General features: G+C 41.3%; 1 protein-coding gene across 1 annotated transcript in view; it reads left to right on the forward strand.

Annotated features, from left to right (window-relative positions):
- The first annotated feature begins 8,282 nt into the window (after positions 1-8,282).
- Positions 8,283-21,510, forward strand: part of ABCB1 (ATP binding cassette subfamily B member 1) — a 74,559-nt gene continuing 61,331 nt past the window's right edge. Inside the window, exons 1-5 of the mRNA XM_024197525.1 lie at positions 8,283-8,387; positions 8,952-9,049; positions 12,596-12,647; positions 15,861-16,008; positions 19,746-19,794. Coding sequence (XP_024053293.1) covers positions 8,385-8,387; positions 8,952-9,049; positions 12,596-12,647; positions 15,861-16,008; positions 19,746-19,794 — 350 coding nt within the window. The 5' untranslated portion in view covers positions 8,283-8,384. The remainder of the gene's footprint in view (positions 8,388-8,951; positions 9,050-12,595; positions 12,648-15,860; positions 16,009-19,745; positions 19,795-21,510) is intronic.

The raw sequence follows: 21,510 nt of genomic DNA on the forward strand, positions 1-21,510 counted from the left end.
TTTAAGAAAAAATGATCTGGTCTAAATTAATTTTCACTCTAATCAGAGGCTTTATATTTCAAAATATTTTAAAGATTTGGTTTTTTTACACTTTAAACTCAGAGATGTACCTAATGACAGATAACATGATATCATGTCTTCTAAATGATTTGCCTTCTTATAAGAATCTAACTACAAGTTTGTATAAGTGAATTGATCTCAGACACAGAGGAAGGATCAGATCCGTTCATTTGTTCTCGTTTTTTCCCCCTCTCAGGTATGTGTAAATTCACTTGTTTGAAGATCACATGCATTCACAGTCACCTGGCAGGTTGTTAAGATTTAAGTGTTATAACTACTTACATAAATCCAGTGGAACCATAGCATTAAAAAAAACTCTTCAAGGTCAAAAACACACATAAAATTGATACATTTTGCTGAAGAAAACGTTCTGTGGGATTAACATGTGTACATTAATTTTCAGCCTGGAATGAGTTTTTAGGATTAATTTTGAAACCTCTGTAACTAATACTTTATAATGAAAGTGTCTCATTACTTGCCAATATAAACAAAAGAATAGTTGTCACCTGGAAAATCATGCAGGATACTGGCATAACACTTTCCAGGACAAGGATTCTTGCTTAATGTTTGGCAAATTTTACCGATTCCTCAGAACTATGCAGATTCACTGCACTACTGTATACAAATAATAATATTAGTAGTAACTAAGAATTCCAATTTATTTCCATAATTATTTGTGTTATTTAATATTATTTGTAGTGAGGTAATGCCTAGGGGCCCCAATCAAGGATTGGGTCTTTATTGTGGTAGGCTCTCTACACACATGTGGTAACAGATGGTCCTCCTCCAAAGAGGTTACAGTTTTAATATATTACCAAAATAGCATCTGGCTACAAACACACGGTTGGGGAAGGAGAAAAGGGAACAGTGATATCTAGGTAGCTTTCTAAAAGATATGCTTTAATCCAGTGGTTCTCAAGCTTTCCACACTACTGTACCCCTTTCAGGAGTCTGATTTGTCTTGTGTACCTCAAGTTTCACCTCACTTAAAAACCACTTGCTTACAAAATAGATATAAAAATATAAGTGTCACAACACACTATTATTGAAAAATTGCTTACTTTCTCATTTTGTCTGTATGAAATTTTAGTTTCTACAGACTTTGTTAGTGGTTTTTATGTCACCTGTTGTAAAACTAGGCAAATATCTAGATGAGTTGATGTACCCCCATGCTACATGTACCCCTTATTGAGAACCACTGCTTTAATCAAGCCTCTGGGAGAAATTCTATGGCCTGTGTGTAGGGGAGTGAGGGGGAGCATATGGTCATAGTGGTCCCTTCTGGCCTTGAAATCTATGAGTCCCTCTGTTCATCCCCTTCCTTCAAATACCATAAGAAGAACAGGATTGCCTGCATTGCCCTCAACCTGCTCATAACACTTGCAGTTCTGCGTTAAGATAATGACATAATCAATTCTCATCCTTCAGGTCTTCAGTTAGTTACCTGTGGGGATCAGGAAGGATTTTTCCCCCCTCATGCACCACTGGCTTGAAGTACTCTCTTCATCCTTTCCTCTAAAAGATCAGAAATTGTCCACAGCTGCAAACAGGACAAGGGCTGGGAAGGATCAGTGCTCTTTGTAGATGCCTTGATAGTATGTTTTTCTCTCACACACAAGGTCATACTGATTGCCATATTTGGGGTTGGGAAAGGAGGGGTTCCCTTTCCTCTGTAGCATGGGGTGTGGTTTGCCTGCTAGGATCACTTGGGCATTTCTCACCTCTTCAATTCTCTGCTATTGCAAGGGCCTCAGTCATGGGTGGTACTTTGGTCTCTTTTCTGCCTGTGGCACAGTTTAGCTGTCTTTGGGCTTACTGTAGTGGTAACCGAGTGAAATTTAATGGCCTGTGATGTACAGGAGGTCAGACTAGATGATCTAATGGTACATTCCAGCCCTGAACTCTATGAAACTATGAAAGGAAAATGATCGTGTCTAGTACAATAAAAAGCAGGCAGATCACACCAACTGTCTATCCTTTGTCACATAATTTGTAGTCATCATGGCACAGGTGAATTCTAAGAAGAAGAATGTCATGGATATTTATGAATTTTAACAGGGAGCTCCTCCCATGCATCCGGAGCAGCATGGCAGAGAGTACAAAAATCTTGGGAGAAAATTGGGCTAGCAACTGATGAAGGCAATTCCTACTTCTAGTATGGGCTTATTAGTCCAGAATGCCTTTGCTGAACACAGCTGTTTCACAGCAGAGGAAGGGTGACCCAGTGGCTAGGACGCTAACCTGGGCATTTGGAGAGCTCAGTTCAATTCGCTGCTCCATCACAGGCTTCCTATGTGACTTTAGGAAAGTCACAGCCTCTTTGTACCTCAGTTCCCCATCTGCAAAATGGGGATAATAGCATGTCTGTATCTCACAGTGGTGTTGTGAGGGCAAATACTATTGAAACCTTGTTATGGTTGAGTTTAAACCCCATTGAGAGAGGTGTGAATTTATTCTTCAATTAATATACCTGTAAGCATAAGTCCAGAAGATACCAGCTGTGTGTGAACCTGCCCAAGAGCTTTTGGCTGAGTCATGTTTTGTGTAGGGATGTGTGAGTGGGAAGAGAGATCACATAGAAATTGAGAACAGCCAAGAACAGAAAGTGAGGGAGCGGCAAGGGAGCCAAGCAGGAGCCTGTGAACACAGTGTGACCCTGGAAAAAGCTAGAGAATTTTTTTGGGCCTGGTAGTGGCTTGGGAGCATGGGTGGCAGGTATAAAAAGCCAGCATATAATAAGTGGAATTGGGCTTACATTTTTTAAAATGGCTTTAAATTTTGTTGAGTTGTGGGTTGCAGGTTTTTGGGCTTGTGTTTGGAGCTCAGCTTTATTTTGGGCTTTGCCATTTGCATGGGCTGGGAGTGGGCTTCCGCTGGAGGAAGTTTGTGCTTATTATGCACCATGCAGGTTCTGGGGCAGCTGAGGAGTCAGTATATCAGTGGTTCTCAACTGATTACCCATTGTGGGCCACATATATGTGTTGCCTGGGCCGCAGGCAGGGCTGGATTAACTCTCCTGTAGGCCCGGGGCAGGGTGTTGGGCTGAACAGGGTACAGCTAAAGGCTAGAAGGAGAGGAAAGAAGAAACCCCACTTGAACTAGCAGAGGACCTGTGAGGCTAGTCCTGGCACAACCAGATACCAACAAGGCCTTCCAAAATAGACTGGTGACGGACCAATTATATAGATGCTCAGCTGGACTTGCAGATCAAAGTCAATGAAAGGAGACCAAAAACACTGAGAGGCTGTGGAATTTGCCACAGAAATTGAATCTTTTCTTGAAGCACTATACCAGAAGAGGAAGTAGCTGCTAGAGAGGAAGATGGAAGCTGATCACCATGAGCCCTGAAATACTAATATGTCTAATATATCTGATGACAGAAAGGATTCTAATCTGGTTCATGACCATATTGAACAATTAGAACATATAATAGTTGTTTTTTGTAAAACAAGGGAAATTGGCAATAATGACAAAATAAAGGAAAAAGTCAGTTAATGGCCACAAAAGAAGAATGGTTATAAATTTAAAGAAGGTCATGACAGACTGTCACAGGTGTCTACTGAAAACCTCTCTCCCAGTTTGGGAAATGAGGAAAGTGGGGGAACATGAAGCTGAAGGGGCAAAGCTTGGTGGAAACACAAGGCTCAGTCCCAGATTTTGTTTAGATCTGGGCAGTTAAACAATAATGGGAATATGGATAATAACTGTGTAATCAAGGCCAGGAAAGGTTTACAAATTTATCCTGGGGAAATTTTCTTTAAAAATATGACCCAGGTGAGACAAATGGTTTATAGGTAAAGGGAGATTTCTTTCCCTTGAAAGGGCCAGGCAGAATTATATTGCCTGTGTTCCAAGGAGAGCAGAACTGTTCTCTCAGTATTTCTCTGCACGTCCAGGGCTTGGTTCCTGCACTATGTTCCAGGCAGCAGGACTGGCCAGCTACACAGGGGGTAGTAAGCGGCACTCAGCCTGGCCTGTGGCCCTGCACACACAGGAGGCACATGGAGGCACAACGCCTCTTGGCACTTCCCCTGGAGTAATGTGTTTTCACAATAACTTTTACTATGGGCTGTGCTTAAATGGTACAATCTAGCTCTTAGGCCTCATCTACACACTATTTGTATGGATTTAATTAAATTGGTTTAGAAACTGATTTAATTAATTCATGCAACCCTCCCCCCCCCTTATTTTAGTTAAGAGTGACTTATGTTGACTTAGCTTAAGTTGATTCCTTAGGTCATGTCTACACTATACATGCTGCCACAGTTAGTATATCACGTGTGTGTGCATACTTGGCTGCTTGCATTGGCGCTGCATGTACTCATCAGAAGTGATTGTGTCAATGCAAAATGTGGTGCATCTCGAATAGGTGTCAGTGTGTGGCATAGAATCATAGAAGATTAGGGTTGGAAGAGATCTCGGGAGGTCATCTAGTCCAACCCTCTGCTCAAAGCAGGACCAACACCAACTAAATCATCCCAGCCAGGGCTTTGTCAAGCCAGGCCTTAAAAACCTCTAAGGATGGAGATTCCATCACCTCCCTAGGTAACCCATTACAGTGCTTCACTACCCTCCTAGTGAATTAGTGTTTCCTAATATCCAACCTAGACCTCCGCCACTGCAACTTGAGACCATTGCTCCTTGTTCTGTCATCTACCACCACTGAGAACAGCTGAGCTCCATCCTCTTTGGAACCCCCCCCCTTCAGGTAGTTGAAGGCTGCTATCAAATCCCCCTCACTCTTCTCTTCTGCAGACTATACAAGCCCAGTTCATGTCCCCCAGCCCCCTGACCATTTTTGTTGCCTTCCGCTGGACTCTCTCCAATTTGTCCACATCCTTTCTGTAGTAGGGGGCCCAAAACTGGATGCAATACTCCAGGTGTGGCCTCACAGTGCCGAATAGAGGGGAATATTCACTTCCCTCAATCCGTTGGCAATGCTCCTACTATGCAGCCCAATATGCCGTTAGCCTTCTTGGCAACAAGGACACACTGCTGACTCATATCCAGCTTCTCATCCACTGCAATACCCAAGTCCTTTTCTGCAGAACTGCTACTTAGCCAGTCGGTGTCCAGCCTGTAGCGGTGCATGGGATTCTTCCATCCTAAGTGCAGAACTTGTTGAAACTCATCAGATTTCTTTTGGCCCAATCCTCCAATTTGTCTAGGTCACTCTGGACCCTATCCCTACCCTCTAGTGTATCTACCTCTTCCCCCAGCTTAGTGTCATCTGTGAACTTGCTGAGAGTGCAATCCATCCCATCATCCAGATCATAAATAAAGATGTTGAACAAAACCGGCCCCAGGACCGACCCCTGGGGTACTCCACTTGATACCAGCTGCCAACTAGACATCGAGCCATTGATCACTATCCATTGAGCCCGACAACCTAGCCAGCTTTCTAGCCACCTTATAGTCCATTCATCCAATCCATACTTTTTTAACTTGCTGGCAAGAATACTGTGGGAGACCATATCAAAAGTTTTGCTAAAGTCAAGATATATCATGTCCACCGCTTTCCCCATATCCACAGAGCCAGTTATCTCATCATAGAAGGCGATCAGGTTGGTCAGGCATGAATTGCCCTTGGTGAATCCATGTTGACTGTTCCTGATCACCTTCCTCTCCTCCAAGTGCTTCAAAATGGTTTCCTTGAGGATCTGTTCCATAATTTTTCCAGGGACTGAGGTGAGACTGACCGGTCTGTAGTTCCCCAGGTGGTTCTTCTTCCCTTTTTTAAAGATGGGCACTATATTTGCCTTTTTCCAATCATCCAGGACCTCCCCCAATCACCACAAGTTTTCAAAGATAATGGCCAATGGCTCTGCAATCACATCAGCCAATTCCCTCAGCACCTTCCAATCCATTAGATCTGGACCCATAGACTTGTGCGTGTCCAGCTTTTCTAAATAGTCCTTAACCTGTTCATTCACCTCTGAGGGCATTTCACACTGCTGACCTCCTCCCCGTACTGTGTTGCCCAGGACAGCAGTCTGGGAGCTGACCTTCTCTGTGAAGACCGAGGCAGAAAAAGCCTTGAGTACTTCAGCTTTTTCCACATTATCTGTCACTAGGTTGCCTCCCCCATTCATTAAGGGTCCCACACTTTCCCTGACATGCACTACCCTGCAGTTCAATGCCTTTTGGGAAATTTTCATAATGCATTGTGAGGCACACAGGAGTTGCACAATGGGAGCTGGAAGCAAGGTATCGAGTTCCCACCAGACACCTTTCTTCATCCATTTGTTGTACCGCTACTTCTCCTTGTACAAGTAAAACAATGAAAAGTTGATAACTTTGTTCTGCTAACTTGAGGTTGGGCCAAGCGCCAACAACCCCACATTTTTTTTTTTTTTGCTATGTATCTTAGAAATCTGTCCTCAAGAAATTGTCATGTCACCAGTGGTTGCAGTACTTCCTGTGGCTCTGTAAATACCAGAGGGTGTGTTTGCAACATTCATTACAATAGCGCAGAGCTCTGTGAATTCCATGCTTCTGTCAGATGGTGACAGTAAAAGGTACTATATGGGTTTGTGGGACTTTAAAAAAGTGCAAAAATTATGAGATATGGATGGCAATATGGGATGGAGAAAGTTGCATAATGACTACTTGACTCCTTGTCCCAGTCACCCCTGCACAACCTGTTTCCACTTCACAATGTCTTGTAAAAATTTCCCAGAAGGCATTGCTCAGGCCACTGGTGAATGGCACATGGGGATAACTACCCATTGAGCACTGCACTGTGCATCAACACAATCACTTGTGGTGAGTGCAGAGTTGAAAGTGGGCTGGTATGGGCTAGTACAGCATACCGGTAAGAAATGGCCTCCGGTACGGTCCCGTACAGAACCGACGTTAAAGCCCTGCCGCGCTGCCCCTTTTGCCCCCCCCCCATTGGTGGCCCTGCTGGTAGGGTCCCAGGGCTGCCGAGGGGAAGGGGGAGGGCAAAAGGGGCAGCTGCCTGAGGCCTGGTGATTTAAAAGGGCCCGGGGCTCCCGGCCGCCACTTCTGCTACTGCCACTGGAGCCCAGGCTGCGCAAGCTGGGCAGCATGGAAGGGCTGGCTGGGGGAAGCTGACCCCCAGCCTTGCCCCTTTTGCTCAAGGCCCCGCTGGAGCCAGGCCCCTGTACCAATAAGACTTTTAAGTTACTTTCACCCCCGGGTGAGTGCGTGCAGCAATAATGCAAGCAGCCAAATATGCACAATATACTAACCATGGGGCTAACTTGTGTCAACTAAAGTTTGTACTGTAGACATGGCCTTAGTCTTTTACTCTGAACATGCTAATTCAATTATGTATACTGTCTTTCCAAGCTTTCAAAAATAAAAGACATTTGAAAGCATAGAATTTTAAACCTAACTGATTTTGTTAGGATTTCTTTTTAACACTCAAGTCCATATATAATATACATTAATTTTAGGAAACCTCAAGGTAAATACTTCCCTCTGAAAAAGTCCTTTCATAGTTGGGGGCTAGAGAGCCACGAATCTCCAAAGAAGTTGTAGAGCTGTTGAAGTAACAAATCAAACCCTAAAATGAAAGCAGCCAGGATGCTATGGTTATTCAGATTATTCATTCTAGGCTTCGAAATGAGCAAATTGGAGGAGGCTATATCATGAATTAAACTAGATTAAGTGATTTAGCTGTGTGATCCAGTGTCTCACAAAGTATCTCTGCTGGACTTCCTCATTTGGACCAGACCATGCTCTGCTGATGTGTGAGTACTCAGGCAAGGGAGGATATGCTCCTTAGTGCAAAAGAACTGTGCCTTCTGGTGCAAACCACCCTAATGGGGGCAGGGACGAGGTAGGGTACTAATCCTGTCTCTCCTACCTACCGTGGTTCAGGCTGTTATAGTGGGTTCACTCCCACTAAGGAGGAATTTCTCCTGGAGCATCTCTTGGAGCAGTGCTATTCTGCTCCATCCCTAACACAGTGGGGAAGCAATCCTGAGAATTAACAGGCTAATAAAGTCCTCAGTAAATAGCAAGGATTTTCTTTAGGGTGGGATATTAGGGGATTTTTCAGAGCTGTTTACATGAATGACAGTAACCCAGTAGTTCATTCAAGACTTTGTTAAACATTCTCCTTTGGGAAGGCGGAGTTAAGAGCACACACACATTTACCTCATGGGGCTAGGCAAAGTCCAAAGGGAGTGGTAAAACCTGGCAAACATCAGCTATTGAAAGCTTTTTCATCATTACAGTTTAATCAGGATGAGTAAAGTCCAGCCCTATCATATGTCCCTAACCACAGTAGATCTGTCAATTGCTTTATAGCCTTCCAGAAAAGGAGAAGGAAAGGGTAACTAAGAACAATTCTCATGGTAAGTCAGTACATTTATTTTTATACGAGAGATATTTAACAAAATTCAACAATATGTAAAAAGAGAAAAAAATCCAAAGTAACTGCAGGCTCCTTTAAATAAATACATCATATTGCTGTTTGTTTTATAACTGATAAATTACAGAAAAAATAAATGCTTTGAAATGATAAACTCAGAAGGATTATGCAAATAGAAATGCATGTGTATACACACATAAGCAAATGTATTGATTTCCATGGGGAGTTCTGCTGAAAAACTGAAGGCAGAATATGATCCTGGTTTTAAACAAAATGTCACCTAGATATTTATCCTGAGCTTAATAGCTGTATGTTCTCTCAGTTAATTGCTAGCTTATAATTAAATTTTCTGAGATGCTTCATTTCCTAAATAAATTAACATGGGTTCTGAAGATAAAAGAAGCTTAAAAACTGAAGGCAGAATATGATGCCAGTTTCAAATAAAATGTCATCAACATATTTGTCCTGAGCTTAATAGCTGTATGTTCTCTCAATTAAGTGCTGACTTATAACTACAGTTTTCTGTGATGCTTCATTTCCTAAATAGATTAAAGTGGGGTCTGAAAATGAAAGAATGTCTGATGCGAATGGAAGAGCTGGTGATGCTGCTGTACCAGACCAGGATTGTGAATCCAAAGGCAAATGGTAAATATTTTAATCTATTTTAAAATATTTTTAGCAAGTTAACATTTTTAAATATTTAAGTTCAGATTTTACCTTGAAATACATTTTACATTAATTACATACTTTTCCCATGTACAAAATTCTTTTGAAATCTACTATCTTTCAAATATAAATAAAATATTTAGCAGCTTATTTGGCTCCTATTGAATTCATCAGGTCAGAGAAGGTCTGTCCGACTAGCAGTCTTGGGCCAGCAACACTGACTGAGCCTTTCACTGGGGCAATGGGATAGAGACAGAAAATTCTGCCATCTTGCTCCTTGTTCTTTCCCATAAAGAGGGAAGTGGCGGTTATATCCATTATACTTCATTAAAAGGCATATCTAAAATAGTGCTAGAACTAAAGCTGGAATAGATAATGGACAGCTAAAGCACATATGCCCAAAAGTTAAGTAGGTATTATAGCTTTTTAGTAGGGGTGACTAAGGCCTGGTCTACTCCTAAAACTTAGGTCGTCCTAGCTATGTTGCTAAAAGGTGTGAAAAATTCACACCCCTGAGAAACATAGTTAAGCAGCCTAAGCCCCAGTGTAGACACTGCTAGGTTGACAGAAGAATTCTTCTGTCAAACTAGCTACCGCCTTTTGAGGGCATGAATTTACTACAGCAATGGATAAACCCACGCTGGTAATGTAGATGTACCCCAGGGTCAAAGACAGTTTTATATACCCTGAATACCATTCCTGCTACTTCATCCATCTATCTCATATAGTACTGAACTGTGGCAGGAATGGATTCTGTGAGTTCTGTCCTCCTCCCTATTTAGAAAATTGCACAGTGCCTCAACTCATGGCTTCCCATGCCATATAACAGGATCACCAGAAGACATGAATCCTCATAAATATGTTAGAGGTAGGGGGTTGAGTACAGCCTGAAGGGAGATTCTGAGAACCAGGAGGTTTCATGGCACAAGCTGGAGAGAAGTGCTTTGTAACAGGTGAGCCTGATATGGGTGTGTGCAACTGTTACTTTGCAAAGTGCTACATAAAACCTAGGATCACCACTACCAATGTTAAAGGGGAAAAAATCATCAGTATTTGATCTTTCATCTGGACCTTCCTGGGCATCCCTGAGCCTATAGCTTTCCTGCAAAATCCATTAAATACTTTGACTTTCTGCCTTTGCTGTCGTAACATCTAAATGAGTCTAATAGGCTTTGGCTGCAAAGTGTGGGATTTTTTTCAGCAAAATCTCTAGAGAGGTATGGGCCTTTTCTTGGATTATTTTGTGGAGGATTCCAGAATGGATCACTGACCATACAAAGAGAAAGAATCATATCACTGGAGTTCATCTTCTTACTATTTCACACTAAGAAAGCACATTTCCTGACTACACTGGATGAAGACAGCCCCTAAAACTTTATAGTACTTTGTTGCTCTCCTTGAGTTCTGAAAATGGGTATCCAATCATTCATTAGCATTAGTACTTACTGAGTGATACATTCTAAGAAGTCAGTAACACTGAGAGAAAAAACTGTCACAATTCTGATTATATGGTAACCACAAGGTATGAGGATTGTCAGCTAAAATTTTCTCCTCCCCCACCCCCAGTTTTGTCCTTGATGGATGACTTTATAGAGACAAGGTGGGTGAGAGTAATATCTTTTATTGGACCAACTTCTGTTGGGAGAGAGAAGCTTTCGAGCCACAGAGAGCCCTTCTTCAGGTTTGGGAAAGGTACCTCATCCATCTTGTTTTTCTGATATCTGGTACCTACCTGGCTACAACTACACTGCATACAACAATGGATTACTTTATACTCTGTTTACTGTTGCAAAGAAGGCAACATCTACTAACATTCCCAGTTTAATTTGTATTGGAACGTGATGTAACTCAGACACTTACTACAGCAATGGAAGGGTTTTTTCTATCACCATAGTAAATCCACCACTCCAAGAGGCGGCAGCTAGGTTGATAGAAGAATTCTTCTGTCGACCTACTGGTGTCAGCTTAATTATGTCATACAGGATGTGAATTTTTTCGTAACCCTGAGTGACGTAGCTAAGCCAACCTAACTTTTTAGTTTAGACCAGCCCTCAGGAAAAGACAAACTAGTACAAAGCTGTATAATGCTGGAACTATTTGTCATATTTTCAACTAGATATTAATTAGGTCTCAGTGTTCAATGGCTATATACATTTTTCTAATTTTAGAAGTATTTATTAAAGGAAAGATATGGTGAGGCTTTAATTGAGGAATGTGCCTACGACGTGTAGGTGGAGTTCATAAGCTATTGTTACTGCGTGATCTGCAAGTGTTGTTAGCTGCATTGCACAAGTATGATCATCTTTCTTTTATTTACATCTGGCCAGAAAGCTGCAACAATTTATTTTGGATATGGACCTTGGTACTGTAACTCATGATTGTATCACGTCATTATTATAACACTATAAAACTGTAATAAAACCTTATCTACACTAAGGAATTTTAGAAAAAAATTTCCTGCTGGTGCTATGATGCACAGTGGGAGTGCTACTGTAGACAAAGCTGTAGCAGCTTTTGGTGTTTTGCCACTGTGTCAGTACAGCTTGCACAGATCTGATTGCATGATTGGGACTAAGTGTGGATTTCTCACTTTATTGCATAAAATAACTACAGCTGGAGTTTCTGGAGTGAATGACCAGTATAATGCCCCATGGACACCAGATTGTGTTGCAATAATGTTAAAAGTGAAATAACTCCAGATAAGTTACAATCATAGACTCATAGACGTCTAGGACTGGAAGGGACCACGAGAGGGAAAGTTCCCTGCAAACTGTGCACGTGTTTTCTGTGTTTGTGTCCATATACTTTTCCATTAGGTTGTACTAAATATGTGACCATCACAATAGGTTAAACTTTTCCCCTCCAACTTTTAATTCCCCCCCCCCATAGTCTTCTCCTTTCCTTGGTAACAGATTCTACTCAACACCTTGCTTTCTTGGAAACCAGGCCTCAAATCCTGCAAACTGATCTATGCAGGAGGACCCTTACACCGACAGAGTCATACTGAAGTCAATGGGGCTCCACATAGGCATAAAGATTCTTCTGTATGGCCCCGTTTGTGGACTGAGTCTTAAACTCTTTTTTGAGCTCTACAATACTCTCACCTTTGGGTCATCTTGGAGAGACCATAATCTACATGTTTGCCAAAAGTAGGGATTCAGTAAGAAATCAAGATACATAGACTAGCCAATCTATTTCAAAAGATTACCAGGAGCTACTATTAGTGAGTTTCTGTAATCTAGCAGATTAACCAGAAATGTTAATTTCCTTTCAAATGAACTTTTGGAGAAGTACCATGTTGATGTTCTTTAATATACTTGGAGGTTTCTTAAACACATTGCGGACAATATTTCCAGAAATAAACTAAGACTAATCTGCAAATCATCTTCATTTTATGTTCTTATATCTCTTACATTCTTGTTTAATTTTGTTTAGATTTAACTGTATTACTACTTTAAATGTTAGAGTTGCAGTTAAATATTTTCTCTTTTACAATACATTAAAACAATCATTCATATTCAACAGTGAGGACGAGAAGAAGCCAAAGAAACCTAATGTGGTCAGCCCATTAACAATGGTAAGATATATGCTATATATATCTATTAAAGTTTAATAATGAACTTTAAACAATGTTTTTTAATGTTTCAAGTCTTACTGATAAGGCCTGATCTACATTTCTGGTATACCTGTGTGGATACAGTTTATACCAGCCAAACTGTGCTTTTGCCTGTATAGCATATTCCACACACATCCCTCCCCCACAAGTAAAGTAAGCTGTACTGGCAAAAGTGTAATTTTACCGGTATAACTGCATCTACCTAGGAGATTTTGCTGGCAGACCTGTGTTAGTCAGGGACCCACACCTCTTCACAGCCTGACCAAGGGTACTGGAACAATTTGTACAGTGGGGGTGCTGAGAGCTATTGAACCATACTGTAAACCCTGTATATAATGCAAATCACTTCAAGCCAGGGGATGCAGCAGCACCCCTCAGCACTCCTAGTTCCAGCGCCTATGACACCGACCAACATAGCTATGCTGACAAAAGTTTGTAGTGTAGACCTGGCCTTAAAAGTTTTACCTGCATTACTATGTCAGTTAGGGGTATTATACTTTACCAACAAAGTTATATCAGTAAAAACACTAGTGTGGATGCAGTTATACCAATATAAAGGTGCCTTATACTAGTATAGCTTAATTTGGTTCCAGAACTACAATAAGCTATACCAGTGTAAGCATTTTAATACCAGTATAACTGTGGAGGTTTTTTGCTGCTGTAACTATACTGGTATAGTTAAAGTGGCAAAACTTTTGAGGACAGGCCTACACTAAAAACTTTTACTTGTATAGTAATGTCAGTTAGGGGTGTAATTTTTGTGATATTTCCATATCAGTAAAAGTTGTACTGTAGATGCAGTAATACTGGCATTAAAGTGCTTTTGCTGTGATAGCTTATTTCACTTGGAGAACTGGTATAAACGATACCAACAAAAGCACTTTTTTTTGGCAATATAAGCTGTGTTTACAGTAGGAGGGTTTGCCAGTATAGTTATACCAGCAAACTTTTTCTAGTATACACCTGGCATAAGTATAGACAACCCCTTAATAACAGAGAGATTTTTATACTGGTGACTCCAGCCAGGATGAAATCTTTGCTTTTAACTTATTCTTTTGTGCTTAGGTATATTAGATATGTTTTGTGCATGTGGTATGTTAATGTTTATTACTACTGTTTAGACTCTAATAGGGTAACAAATGTTGGTATCCATGAACAATAGCAGAGATTCATAGGAAAGTCCACAGAGTTATTGCATTAATGTTCAATAAGTGGCTTATGAGCATCCTCAAGCAACTACAAACTTTTCTATGATCTCCCTTCTACTATGTATAAGTTGCAATATCTAGGCATTTTGTGATTAAATTAAAAACAAAAGATGAAGTATGATTTTCTCTCATTTTTGGCTTTTAGATAAAAGGACTCTCATACCCTTCACTCTGGATTTGCTGATTTTTGTGGGTTCTTGTCACCTCCTGTATTCAGCATAATTTTTAATTAATTATTTTAACAAGATAGCTAAATTACACTGAGAGCTCAAATACCAGAGAGAATGTTTCTCTTTATATTGCAAAATGCTGGCCAAATTTTGTCCTCAAGGTCTAATTTCAGTAGCAGTTTAAGGGCAAAATTGTCTCTATCAAGAACCACACTATTCTAAATAGGAAATATTCTGTGCAGTAGATACTACTTAATATTATTCAGTATTATTCTAGCTGCACAAAATCCCACTAGACACTTGTTCATTTTAATTGGATGATGCATACTAATATGATATTTGCAGTCATATTAATGAATCTCTAGCTCAAGGTGCAGAATGAATAATGAGCGTGCTTCTTCACTTTGTTACACCAGTACAATTCCAGTGACTCCAGTGTTGTTACTGAAGTGGAGTGGCATGGAGAATCAGACCTAGTGCTCTTCTTACATGTAGAGCCTGACCCAAAGTTGAGTGAAGTAAACGTGCTTTTGATAATGCCTATAATACATCAGGAAATACTTTTTTTCTTAGCGGCACACTGAAATTTGTATTGCAAGTATCTCATGAGGACTTCATATAGTAAAATTAGTAAGGGATGCTCTATACATAGTTTATTATTGCTTTCATTATATTGATTTAGAAACTGGTGTAGCTCAAGTGCTACAACCCCCTAGCATGGACACAGTTATACCAGTATAAGTTATACCAGTATAAGTAGGGCCCTACCAAATTCACGGCCATGAAAAACACATCATGGACCATGAAATCTGATCTCCCCCCAGTGAAATCTAGTGTTTTGGGTGCTTTTACCCTATACTATACAGATTTCATGGGAGGAGACCAGTGTTTCTCAAATTGGGGGTCCTGACACAAGGTCCTGACACAAAAGACGGTTGTGGGGTCACAAGGTTATTTTAGGGGGGTCGCGGTATTGCCACCCTTACTTCTGCGCTGCCTTCAGAGCTGGGTGTCTGGAGAGTGGCAGCTGTTGGCTGGGGGCCCAGCTCTGCAGCCAACAGCAGTGCAAAAGTAAGGGTGGCAATACCATACCATGCCACCCTTACTTCTGTGCTGCTGCCTGCAGAGCCGGGCATCTGGAGAGTGGCGGCTGCTGACTGGGGGCCCAGCTCTGCAGGCAGCAGCAGTGCAGAAGTAAGGGTGGCAATACCATACGATGCCATCCTTATGTCTGCACTGCTGCTGGTGGCGGCTCTGCTTTCAGAGCTGGGATCCTGACCAGCAGCCGCCACTCTCCAACTGCCCACCTCTGAAGGCAGCACCACCGCCAGCAGCAGCAGCCAGAAGTAAGAGTAACAGTACCACAACCCCCCCTACAATAACCTTGTGACCCCCTCCCCACAACTTCTTTTAGGGTCAGGACCCCTACAATTACAACACTGTGACATTTCAGATTTAAATAGCTTAAATCATGAAATTTATGATTTTTAAAATCCTATGATCATGAAATTGACCAAAATGAACGGTGAATTTGGTAGGGCCCTAAGTATAAAGATGCTTCTATCAGTATGGCTTATTTCTATAACTTTAAATTATTTTTGTCAATTTAAATTTTAATCCGATAGAGTGGAATGTTATAAAAACTGTGCGTATACAAGACTTAAGCTTTTATGACTTTTTGTTATCTTAACTGTGCATCCCTAATGTTGTGCTAGCCCTTTTTAATGCATGAAATTAGAGAAGTTTTCAGCAATGAAGGTGTTCCCATTTTCACATGAAGGTGTTCCCATTTTCAGTTTCGGTACTCTGATTGGTTGGATAAATTACTAATGGTGCTTGGCTCTGCCATGGCAATTCTTCATGGTGCATCTCTCCCAATCATGATGATAATCTTTGGAGATATGACAGATAGCTTTGTTAATCCAGGAAACATATCTAATCCAGGTAAGAACTGTCCTCGTTTTTAATTGGTGACATTAGAATACAGCTTGTATGGAGAGAATAATTGTCTGCATTACAATAAAAACAGGAAGGAATGGCAGCTTATCCTCTGGATAATGAATCCAATGGAGTCAGTTTGCTCCTAATGGCTGAGCCAAATTAATCTGTGGCCCATTTATTACAGAGGAGATATACCAGAGGTTAATTTTGTCCCCTGTTTCCAGGACTTCCTAACTGTTATACTGATTTCTGCAGAGCTGGTACTTCTTTTGAAATGTCACAGAAATGGAAATGTCCTGTGACACTGAATGTGGAGTTGAGGGAAGAAAAAGGGGATGAATGTGAAATTGTGAGATGAGGTATATGAAAAAGAGAACAGGCAAAATACATATACAATATCTCAAAAATAAGAGGCAGTTTGAAAGTCACAATAATTACAGAGATATTAATAAATAAATGATTAAATCATGTATTAGTCTTACCCAGTAACGGCAACCCAGGTAAGCATGATACTCATAATGCTATTTATTTATTAAATATAAATATGTTAATATTGAAATATAAATTTTCATGCAGTTACAGACAAACAAAAGGACAGAGTCCGTGCCCCAAAGACTTTACAATGTGAGGTTCAATTCTCCAGGCATGAGCTTCTATCACTTTCCTTTGAGGGACAAAGAAAATCTTAGTCCCTAATATCTTTGTTAGAAAAAGAAGCACTCTGGTTTAAATATGAGGGGTTTTTTCCCCCCTGGATCAAAATTAATTGATTACAGAGAACACACTTTCAGTGCACTTAAATACGAAGTGCTGAGACTGAAGTCCATTCATGTTCACATAATGAGAAAGGTTTTCAGGAAATAAAAGAAGAGGATCCTTCTCTCCTATAATTATTGTACCTCTTATGAGAACAGAAAAATGCCTTTTATATTGGTCTAAGGGAGAAAACTTGACAGATGCTTGGGTTTTTTTTCCCATCAATCTCTTCTATGTCCTCTTTTCGTTCTGATCAGAGTCCTGTAGACGATTCAGCTAAAAACATCTAATCTCCTCCTGCTAGCCCCAGTTAGATCTTATCAATTTACTTTGAATCCCTTTTCAGTCTTTCTGGAAATCTTCACTTATTTCACCTAGCCTTCACTAGGGGGTGACTAGACTACTGACTTTACCTGCACTTAGAATTTCCTAAACTTCTCCAAAGACTTATGTTCTCTCTCTCATTATTTGTTTAGAACTATTCTTCTGCCTTTACAGGCAGATAGTTAAGTCACAGAGGGTTGGATGCTCTTACACTGAAGTGTAAGAGGTGGCTTATAAGATCTGTGGGACTAGACCTTGGGATGGCTGACAGCCCCCCATTGCTACAGAGAGGGCATACAAAGCCAAAACCAGGGAGCACTGGTGAGATTAGGCCCTTCAGGAAGTACTGCACAAAGGATCCAGACTGACAGTACCCTGCGGCCCTCTGATTGGCCAAGTACACTATTTAACCTTAGAGTGTGGCCTAAGAAGTTGTTTAGCCCAGGGCCGGCTCCAGCTTTTTTGCCACCCCAAGCGGTGAAGAGAAAAGAAAAAAAAGAAAAAACCGATTGAGCTGCCGCCGAAGTGCCGCCGAAGAGGAAGAGAGGGACCGAAGGACCCGCCGCCGAATTGCTGCCGAAGACCCGGACGTGCTGCCCCAATAACGGACGGACTGCCGCCCCTTTCTGTTGGCTGCCCCAGGCACCTGCTTCCTTCGCTGGTGCCTGGAGCCAGCCCTGGTTTAGGCAATCACACAGATTTCTAGTCTGCTGTGACTCCTGACCACACTTGCTTTCAACCCTCCAGTCTCTAACCCAGCCTGACTCTGACTCTTGCCTCCTGATTCTAGCCTGGTATTATCTCTGGTCTCCAACCCCAGCCTGACTCTTGCCTATTGACCTTGGTGCTGGTGCTTACAGTGATCCGCACTCACTGACTACTGTCTTGTGGCCATTGTTGACGTATGGAAACCAGCCAGCTATGACTGCTTTGCCAGACTACCTATGCCCCAGACCCTTACATGGTTTCACTATTGCTGATGCAGAGAGATGTAAAATTATGCATCCTTGCACTAGCTGCACCCTGAGGGATATTAATATTGAGGTGTTACTATTTCTGACTTCCCTCAGGATTTCTATTTAGAGGGGTGTAAAACATTAGTTTATAACTCATCCACGGAGGATGCTGAGGGGATGAAGTGAATCAATTTGCTCTTTGGTAGATCTGGTCATGCCTTTCCTCAGCCAGTACCACTCTTATTTTTTAACCTGTGCTGGCCTGCTAGAGCTTCCCTGGTACAACAGTGACAATAGTCACTTTGTGCAGTTGCAATTTCATTTCCTGATAGGCTTTACGCTGCTGAAGCCATGCAGTTTAAAAATAACATGAGAAAGTGTATGACAGAGACATATGATATCTGCTCACTAACTTTGTTCCTTTCCTCTTCTAGCATCTTGTCTTGAAGTTGTGCAATAGCAGACTTCTCCAGTCACACTCAAAACACCCATGTTGAAGCCTATATTACACTTCGTGTTCTTGAGTACTTAATGAGTTCATGCATTCATTGTCGATCATTTTCCAAAACATGCTCCTTTGCTTTCCTCACAAGCATCATCCCACACGCTATATCCAGAATGAAAGGAAATGCTTCATGTTACAGGGGAAAAGATTAAAAGATTTACATTTCTTGTGTATATGTCAGAGCTTCAAACCATTATATCTCTTTCTCAGTAGATGCTTTCCACCTTTTAATTAATTATTGTGCAAAACAAGTCTTGTAACAGTCTTTTTTATTTGGAATCTTGTGCCGTAAAGTACGCATGCACAATTCATGATGTTTAAGATATAAATTTAACAAAGTAAGCACATTGGCAATGCTTACTTAATAATTATAATAATAATAAAGGCTGCAATAGAACTAATTTCAATAATAATTGTAATATTTTTTGCTTTTCATTGCACTAAGCATCTCAAAGTGCTTTACATATGTTAATTAATAAAGGCTTATACAACACTCTTACAGGTAGGAGTTGGAAATAATATTATCCCCCTACTGGAAATGGGGAAAGTGAGGCAAAGTCATGTTAAGCTAAGGTCACCAAGCAAATCAGTGATGAAGCCAAGAGAATGGTTCAGATCACTTGCTTCTCACCAGTGTGCTTTAGCAACTACACTTCTTTCATATCCTTAATTAACAATAATTAGTTCAATAAAAACGTAGTCACCTGACAAACCAGACAATGGCTTTAACTACCATCACTATGCTCTCACATAGACTGAAGGTTCTACACTCATAAAACTAATGACAACATATGGACCTACATTTGTAAGGTGATTAAAGGTACTTCTTGATCTATATAAATACAATGTATTGATAATACTAACAAAGTCCGTGTACATTCTAGAATGAGTATTATAGGCAAAATTCTGATCTCAGTTAGACTTGTGTAACTCTGAAGTAAGTGACAGCAGAATTTAGCTTTATATTGTAATTGCCACTGTTGCATTATAGGTATAAGCCTGCACTTCTGGCCTGAAAACCTAATTGTACAACTTGTTGTACACCCTCAATTCCCATTGAAGTCAATGGAGGCCTAGGGTACTTCGCACTTCTCAGGATTTGCTCAGCACCTTGAAGGATTAGGAGTTTATACAGAAAAGTTATTAAAACATGCTTTAGTATATGTATTTAACAAAAATTTCTTATGTTTTTCTTTAAGGGAATATTTCTTTTAATCCTTATCAGAAACTTGAGGAACAAATGACCAGGTAATTAGTAATTGTTAATTATCTTCAGGATTGCCTTTCTTTTAGGCAGTGGTAGAGGTCTCTAATCAAACCATTATTTCCCTAAAGGTAATTTTATATTTAAACCTATGAAACAAACAATTAGCTGGTGCGTTAGATACATGTCAGTCAAAGTGTTACATACAGCTAGAGGGTTACACTCTTTGTTACTTAGAATCATAGAATATCAGGGTTGGAAGGGACCTCAGGAGGTCATCTAGTCCAACCCCCCTGCTCAAAGCAGGACCTAATCCCAACTAAATCATCCCAGCCAGGGCTTTGTCAAGCCTGACCTTAAAAACCTCTAAGGAAGGAGATTCCACCACCTCACTAGGTAACCCATTCCAGTGCTTCACCACCCTCCTAGTGAAAAAGTTTTTCCTAATATCCAATCTAAACCTCCCCCACTGCAACTTGAGACCATTACTCCTTGTTCTGTCATCTGCTACCACTGAGAACAGTCTAGATCCATCCTCTTTGGAACCCCCTTTCAGGTAGTTGAAAGCAGCTATCAAATCACCCCTCATTCTTCTCTTCTGCAGACTAAACAATCCCAGTTCCCTCAGCCTCTCCTCATAACTCATGCGCTCCAGACCCCTAATCATTTTTGTTGCCCTCCGCTGGACTCTTTCCAATTTTTCCACATCCTTCTTGTAGTGTGGGGCCCAAAACTGGACACAGTACTCCAGGTGAGGCCTCACCAATGTCGAATAGAGGGGAACGATCACGTCCCTCGATCTGCTAGCAATGCCCCTACTTATACAGCCCAAAATGCCGTTAGCCTCCTTGGCAACAAGGGCACACTGTTGACTCATATCCAGCTTCTCGTCCACGGTAACCCCTAGGTCCTTTTCTGCAGAACTGCTGTCTAGCCACTCTGTCCCTAGTCTGTAACAGTGAATGGGATTCTTCCGTCCTAAGTGCAGGACTCTGCACTTGTCCTTGTTGAACCTCATCAGATTTCTTTTGGCCCAATCCTCTAATTTGTCTAGGTCCCTCTGTATCCTATCCCTACCCTCCAGCGTATCTACCACTCCTCCCAGTTTAGTGTCATCTGCAAACTTGCTGAGAGTGCAGTCCACGCCATCCTCCAGATCATTAATGAAGATATTGAACAAAACCGGCCCCAGGACCGAACCTTGGGGCACTCCGCTTGAAACCGGCTGCCAACTAGACATGGAGCCGTTGATCACTACCCATTGAGCCCGATGATCTAGCCAGCTTTCTATCCACCTTATAGTCCATTTATCCAGCCCATACTTCTTTAACTTGCTGGCAAGAATACTGTGGGAGACCGTATCAAAAGCTTTGCTAAAGTCAAGGAATAACACATCCACTGCTTTCCCCTCATCCACAGACCCAGTTATCTCCTCATAGAAGGCAATTAGGTTAGTCAGGCATGACTTGCCCTTGGTGAATCCATGCTGACTGTTCCTGATCACTTTCCTCTCCCCTAAGTGCTTCAGAATTGATTCCTTGAGGACCTGCTCCATGATTTTTCCAGGGACTGAGGTGAGGCTGACTGGCCTGTAGTTCCCCGGATCCTCCTTCTTCCCTTTTTTAAAGATGGGCACTACATTAGCCTTTTTCCAGTCATCTGGGACCTCCCCCGATTGCCATGAGTTTTCAAAGATAATGGCCAATGGCTCTGCAATCACATCCGCCAACTCCTTTAGCACCCTCGGATGTAGCGCATCC

The sequence above is a fragment of the Terrapene carolina genome, unplaced genomic scaffold, assembly GCF_002925995.2.
Source record: "Terrapene carolina triunguis isolate 2854851 unplaced genomic scaffold, T_m_triunguis-2.0 Scaffold84, whole genome shotgun sequence".
In the NCBI taxonomy this organism is placed as follows: Eukaryota; Metazoa; Chordata; order Testudines; family Emydidae; genus Terrapene; species Terrapene triunguis.